Genomic DNA, 7422 nt, shown 5'->3' on the forward strand with positions numbered 1-7422 from the left:
CTTGTACAGATTTAGTGGGTGGCTCTTAAAAGAGCCTTTGGGTTTGAAGTGTTTCTATGTTGAAGTTTACTTGGAGCTGGTGTACTTGGTGACGGCCTTGGTACCCTCAGACACGGCGTGCTTGGCCAACTCACCGGGGAGCAGCAGACGCACGGCGGTCTGGATCTCCCGGGAGGTGATGGTGGAGCGCTTGTTGTAGTGCGCCAGGCGAGAAGCCTCTCCGGCAATCCGCTCGAAGATGTCGTTGACGAAGGAATTCATGATTCCCATGGCCTTGGAAGAAATGCCAGTGTCGGGATGGACCTGCTTCAGCACCTTGTACACGTAGATAGCGTAGCTCTCCTTCCTGGTTCTCTTGCGCTTCTTGCCTCCTTTGCCGGCCGTCTTGGTCACGGCCTTCTTGGATCCCTTCTTAGGGGCAGACTTGGCGGGCTCTGGCATGATTGTAACTGTTGAAGCAGATAGCGATGAGTAAAGAATTCGCACTTCGGTACCCACTATAGATTAAGAGCCTTATGCAAATATGTTGAACATCCGTCCTCCTCCACGTTCACTTTCTTGTGGCAGAATCTACTGGTGCGTTAGAACAAGCAGGTCTTCTATTGGTCGCAGACTGTTCTGACGAAACTCAATGGCAGTCCAATAGGAGTCAAAGAGGTTGAACAAAAAATTGGGTTTTGCGCGGGCTCCATGTTCCCCACCCCCCTACAAATTCCTTGGATCTGATATCAGTTTTTTTTATCAAATTCATTATGCAAAAACATTTTATTATTCTCTCAGACTGACAGCTTTATATTTTCCAATGATTTACCCGTTTTGTTCGAAAGTCTTGAGTTTTGTAACGTCTTTTCGGCGACCACTTATTCTGTCCCCCAATAACTTGTGTGCACTACACTTTTTCCGCGCACTTAACGTTAGTCGAAAAGGCTCAACAAGGATTTTAATTTTGCGCGGGCTCCACGCCCTCCACCCACCTCACAAACTCGTTTGTTCTGCCACCAAAACCTTCATGTATTCCACAAAAAGAGTTTCATTATACTATATGAATATCAAGCAGTTGATGTTTAATCAGTTTCGAAGTGATTTGCCGTTGCTGCTTCTAGGGTCTTGAACTTTCCACTGTCTTTTGCATGCGACTGTTTCTTTATTCAGTTTTCAAATAATTCACTTGGATGTGCGCGCGCACACGCACCTTTTCCACTCGCCTATCCTTAAAGGAGGGACGGTTTTCTTACCTGTTCTCCACTTACATTACGTGTAAGAAATGTTGGAGGAAAAAAAAAAGTGTGCGAACAGATACAAGTGGATTTAAAACCTGGTTCTCTGGCATAAAGCTAGAGGAAAAGACACTTATACTTTCAAAACACGTGCACATCGTACAGTAGAGGGATCAGCAGAGATTTGCCGCGTCTATAAGGGAGCACCATGAAATGTACATCACGCTAATAAAGATTCTTTGCCTTTTGGGGAGACTTGTTAATCCATCAACGACTACCAGAAAAACTTCAGCGTACGTTTGATGGACTATAGACATGTGGCGCCATAGTTCGCAAGAGGTTTACGGAGAGCGGCAGCACGCAGACAAAGTCGTCACATTTGATTGACTGCAGGAATATAGCGCTCATGTAAAGCAATGTGGGTGGCTCTGAAAAGAGCCTTTGAATTTCTCTTAGCAAGTGTTCTGGAAATTGCTTAACCACCGAAGCCGTACAGAGTACGTCCCTGGCGCTTCAAGGCGTACACAACATCCATGGCAGTCACGGTCTTTCTCTTGGCGTGCTCGGTGTAGGTGACAGCATCACGAATTACGTTCTCCAGGAACACCTTCAGCACACCACGGGTCTCCTCGTAGATTAGGCCGGAGATACGCTTGACACCGCCACGGCGAGCCAGACGGCGAATAGCAGGCTTAGTAATGCCCTGGATGTTATCGCGAAGCACTTTACGGTGACGCTTAGCGCCTCCTTTGCCAAGACCTTTACCACCCTTTCCTCTGCCAGACATCTTTTCTTTTTCTCTTCCAAGTTCGGAACAATGAGACTCATGGGTGCAAGAACGCTTTTATATACACGTCACAAGGACCTCCTTGAAACCATGTTGCCTGCCCGCCCTCCGTTAAGTTGCGTTTTGTACGTGCGCGCGCACGCACTCACGCAAGCACACACACGAGAGAAGGGGAGGGGGCGGAGGAACTCGCCTCATTGTTCTGAACTTACTGAGCAAAACATGAAGTCTGGTTGAGGAAACGGAGAGAGAAGGAAAGAGAGAGGAAAAAAGAGACAGACAGACAGAGACACAGAGACAGAAAGAAGCCACTTACCTTTGACTTTACGTCATAAACACAAGCAAGGAAAATGTGGTGACCCCAAATTGAGCTTTTCTAACACTATATAATGTGCCACATTTGTCAAATTACAGCCAAGGTACTGGCTTACTTACTGTGTTATTCACAAGGTAAATGTAAATCTCTATGATTGCATACACACACTGTGAACAGTGAATTTGTCTCTGCATTTAACCCATCCAACACACCAGTAGTGAACACACACCGGAGCAGTGGGCAGCATTCCTCTACGCCCAGGGAGCATTGGGGTTAAGTGCCTTGCTCAAGGGCACACATATGGATGTTGGGTCTGGGAATCAAACCAGCAACCCTCCAGTCACAAGCCCGGTTTTCTAACCTTTAGCCCACAGCTGCCCATTTAGACCATGGCTGCCCTAATGTGGTGTAATCTGTCCCACTTCCCCCTTCTTCAATCTATGTAACTATCCATTGCCCCTTCTCGTCTCTTGTTGGGTGGGTTGGTCTGAAGTGTTGATACATACGGGGTGAATCTAAAGTCGTTTCTTCAAGTTGCGAAGTGTCCTCCCTGATTGGGGAAAAAAAAAAAAAAATCAGTATAAAAATATTGATTCTCATTCAGTGTGAGTGCACTACGGAAGTTTTAAAGCTTATATTTAGTTATTGACATGGTCGCACCACAAATGTCATTACAACACATGATTTTGGTCATTCATGCAAAGCAAAACATTCTTTTCCTTCCAGTGATCAATAAATGAATAATTCTTCAAAAACATATCAGAGATGGCTCTTACCTGTTTACTGACTTTATCGGCCCATTGATTACATTCTGATTTGTTCTATTTGTTTGGGCAGAATCTGTCATCATTGATTGTTGGGGCAGCCGTGGTCTAGAGGTTGGAGTATTGGGCTCGTGACCGAAGGGTTCAATTCCCAGGACTGACATCCATGGCTGTGTGCCCTCGGGCAAGGCACAACTCCTGCATCTGGTGTGTGTGTGTTCACTACTGGTGTGTTGGATGGGCTAAATGCAGAGCACAAATTCACTGTTCACAGTGTGTGCAATCACAGAGATTTACATTTATACTTAGACTGCAAAGCAGATCAGCTATTGGCCATAAGCTGCCTTGACAGATAGTGAAGCACTCTTACCACACAAAAAATCAACCAGCAGACCTTGCGCTGGATCCATGACCATCTGAAATATCAGTATTTCCTTTCAGATCACAGCAGTTTCGAATGACTGTTCAGTCTAAAATGTGCATTTTCCATCCCCATGATATGTGATTGTATCTCCATTCTTTCTGTCTTTTGTGGTTTGGTGGTCTCTGTTCTTCCAGATTTTGTAAAAACAAACGAAAAATACACTTACTGTAAGTTGCTTTGGTTAAAAGCGTCTGCTAAATACCATATTGTAAATTGTAGTAAAGGAGGATGTAATATGAATTTTCTTCACAAGCCACTTTAAATTGAGCGATTCGTGTCCAAGTCATTTGTAAAAACACACACCCTTTCAGTCCTTTGTCAGTTTACCTATCCCACAATCCTCATCTACTTTAAAACAATCCAAACATATTGTGCTTAACCTATGCCACTCACAGCTTTTCAGTGACATTTCTTTCAGGCAAACTCTCTGAAGGGCACCTGTCCACACTGTCACTGCTGTCCAATAAAGTTGCATGATCCACGGCCGAGAGCATTTTCTCCATCATGCAAATGTAAAGTCTCAGCATTTCCAGTTCAGACTGGTCATAGAGATGGAAGATAGTGGTACCCATAGAAACTGTGTTTCTTTTAAAATCACTTGTAGTAAATGCAAGCTACTCTGCCTCTGCTGGTAAATTAGTTGAAAAGGTTTTTCTTTCCTTTTCCGTCACCTGAGCAGATGATGTATGTTTATTAAGCATCACATTCCCTGTTCCACCTGCACTCTTTGTCCTCGCTTGATTACAGTCATCGCTGTGAAAATGAAGTCACCCAATTTCAGGTCTTCTGAGTTTTTCTCCATACAACCTATTCAAATGTCTTACTCTATATTAAATTTACTGTAGACTGACGCTGTGTTCTTATAGCATAAGATAAATAAACACCAGTATCATTTTTTTTTCTTTTTCTTTTTTAATCAAGTAATTGGTCAGAAGGAACATGAATGACAGAGACAACAACAACAGTAGAGACATTTCACTGTAACCTGAGACAGAATCAAATCTAACTGAGCTATTCCACTGTTACACAACACTTCACTGGTAAGACCCTCAGAGGAGAGAGTTTACAGTTGTTATAGAAGAATGGATACATTTTCTCAGTAAAAGTGTGTGTGAAGGTGTGTAGGTGTGTGTTGTTTAGAGGATCAAAGAATGAAAGTTTTCCTCTGTCCCAGTCAAGTTCCAATCTGATCCTCTGGATTTTATAACTCACGGTGAGTGGAGTTACTGACCCTCCTGAGGCTTTTGACTTGTATTTACCTTTGTATAACAACACACACCAGATACCAGTTTTAAAGAATGTCTTTCCCTTCCTCTGGTTTGATTCTGTGGTCATACCCAGGGTCCAATATGTACTGTGCCCAACATCAACATCCCAGCCGTGTGTCCCTGAGTTAAAGCCTTCAGAGCCCAGAGAACATGGATAGAAATCATATCTCTCTGGATTATCAACAATCTGTTGCTTCTCATCACTGAATGTCACACTGGTCAGATCCTCAGACAGGATGAGCCATGATGCTGCAGTGTTGGGGTCCAGAATTACACGAGCTGAAGTCAGAGAAAGGAGAGATTAAACGTTTAAACTATTTTTATTTTATTCACATTGTTATTTATCCACACACTTATCTATTTTTTAGCACATTGTGATTATTTATCATGATTAAAATTTTATTTATCTATCTACATATTTATACAATTTCAGCATTTTTCTTTTATTTATGCATTTGTTCACATATTTATTGTGCTATTTTTCTTTTATTTACCTCCATTTATGAAACAGATTAGATATGAACTACGCTGATGTCATTACTGAAATTATTCAGCTAAATTTGTGCTGCACTGTGTGTGTGTGTGTGTGTGTGTGTGTGTGTGTGCGCGCGCGCGTGTATGTGTGTGTGTGTGTGTGTGTATGTGTGTGTGTGTGTCCGTGTGCGCGCGCGTGTGTGTGTGTGTGTGTGTGTGTGCGCGTGTATGTGTGTGTGTGTGTGTGTGTGTGTGTGTGTGTGTGTGTGTGTGTGTGTGTGTGTGTGTGTGTGTGTGTGTGTGTGTGTGCGTGTGTGTGTGTGCTAGCTGTGTTTGTTCTGTTTGCTGAGTGTTGTAACTATTTAGACTGCTATTCAGTATATAATGTCAACAGTTTGACTGACTAGAGAAAAAGAGGACAAGTTCCATACAGTGTGAATTCCATGATGCTTAAAGTTCTAACCATTGATGCATGATGGGAAAACTAATAACAGTTGTGATGCAATGTTGCTTCTCCTTTGGTTGCAAATGTAAACGCTACGTAAATACTTAAACAAGACTCACGAAAAAGGTGTCCGGTTTCTGAAAGAACGGTTATTCCTCAATATTATCAGCTAGCTAACCAAAAGATTAGAATATCCAACATTATGTGGTCTGTTTTAATTACATGTATTGCATGAGTTGCAAGTGTGTTGTGTACATTGTGAGTACTGTATTAGCTATGTGTCTTTTGTTAGCTGTGTGTGTTGTATTAGTTGTGTGTGTGTGTGATGTGTTAGTTCTGTGTGTGTGATGTGTTAGTTCTGTGTGTTTGTTGTATTAGTTGTGCATTGAGAGTTGGTTTAATTTGGTCTAACACTCTGAGATTCTCCTCTTAGTCCACCCTGTTACACTCTGGGATTAAATCCACTCTGTTTGGATTTAATGTTTGTGTTTCTATTGACATGATTTCAATTGCTCTATTTTATTTTAAGATGATCTGTGTAATCCCTGGTGCCTTTGCATTTGCCCTGTGTTTTGATCTGTGTGTTGTTTTTCACAATGCCACATAAATATATGTCTTTTATTCACTACAAACACAAAACAAAACATTAAAAAAAAAGAAATATGAGTGTCAGAAACCACTCTCTCATCACAGTTTCCTTGTCTCGAAGATGTTCCAGTCTTTTCCTTTTCTTTTCACTGCTGTTACCAATACATTATTGTTTATAAAGCACATTTCTAGCCTGTCGTTCTGATTTCACAAATCTGTACTTTAAAAGCATTCTGTTATAGATATTTTAGGTCTTAGTGTGTTTGTCTGAGTGAGTTATGTGGTTCTTGCCATATAGCCTAATTTCTCTCTCTCTCTCTCTCTCTCTCTGTGTGTGTCCCTCTCTCTGACATCCGTCGCATAATTGCTCCAGTCTGTCTTAGACTGGAGCAATTATCATAGACTTCGACTTCATGATCCTACATTAACACCAGTATGTAAGGGCATGAGTAACATGTATTATTGAATGTCATTGTTTCAATGGTCTGTGTTATTTCATTATCTTCTACATAAACTCACTGTATTGAACAATGTTCTGCATCTTCTCCCAGACTCTGAACTTCAGGTTGCCCAGGTGCTTTGCCACGTTGATCAGTGCTCCTGAAATTATCTCTGGATCCTGTAGTGTGAACTGGGCCCTGGAAAGACATTCAGGAGTCAGTGCTGCTGTGGATTTTTTATCACAGTTAAGAGACAGATTACTCACCTGTTCCTTGAGTCCTCTAAGTTCTGTGAAAGGAAATCAGACAGTTTAATTACAGTCAGAGTCAGAATTAGAATCAGTCACAATCAGAATTAGTATCAGTATTAGGGGACACAATTTTCACTGATATCTTGCACAGGCATTTTCAAGAATTTTTCTTGGTGACATTGTTGCCATTGAACAACTAGGAGCACACGCATGGTGTTCACGCTGTTTACATATATGACAAAAGGACAAGTTGCTTCTGACAAGATTCACACAAGATGCATTAAAGATGGAACAAACATACCAGGATGGACCTTACAAGGTGACTAGAGCATATAACATACAGGGCGCAAGTAGCTCATAGCACTCCAGAGAGAAGCAATGTTTTGGTGGGTGTATAGCATTGATGATACTGCTGATGTGATTCTATTGTTGTATGATAAGCAATTAC

General features: G+C 41.9%; 2 protein-coding genes across 2 annotated transcripts in view; both read right to left on the reverse strand.

Annotated features, from left to right (window-relative positions):
* Positions 1-66: 66 nt before the first annotated feature.
* LOC115820176 (histone H2B 1/2-like) lies at positions 67-441 on the reverse strand. Its single transcript, XM_030783661.1, has one exon. The coding sequence runs from the start codon at positions 439-441 to the stop codon at positions 67-69; it is 375 nt and encodes a 124-aa protein (XP_030639521.1).
* A 4078-nt stretch (positions 442-4519) lies between these two features.
* Positions 4520-7422, reverse strand: part of LOC115821644 (E3 ubiquitin-protein ligase TRIM39-like) — a 3171-nt gene continuing 268 nt past the window's right edge. The window contains exons 2-3 of the mRNA XM_030785449.1: positions 6803-6921; positions 4520-5055 (exon numbers count right to left, since the gene is read on the reverse strand). Coding sequence (XP_030641309.1) covers positions 4520-5055; positions 6803-6921 — 655 coding nt within the window. The remainder of the gene's footprint in view (positions 5056-6802; positions 6922-7422) is intronic.

This window comes from Chanos chanos, chromosome 9 (assembly GCF_902362185.1).
Source record: "Chanos chanos chromosome 9, fChaCha1.1, whole genome shotgun sequence".
Lineage (NCBI taxonomy): Eukaryota > Metazoa > Chordata > Actinopteri > Gonorynchiformes > Chanidae > Chanos > Chanos chanos.

What these genes read in the sequence shown, in the direction of transcription:
- LOC115820176 (XM_030783661.1), bottom strand. Translation starts at nt 441, where the DNA reads ATGCCAGAGCCCGCCAAGTCTGCCCCTAAGAAGGGATCCAAGAAGGCC.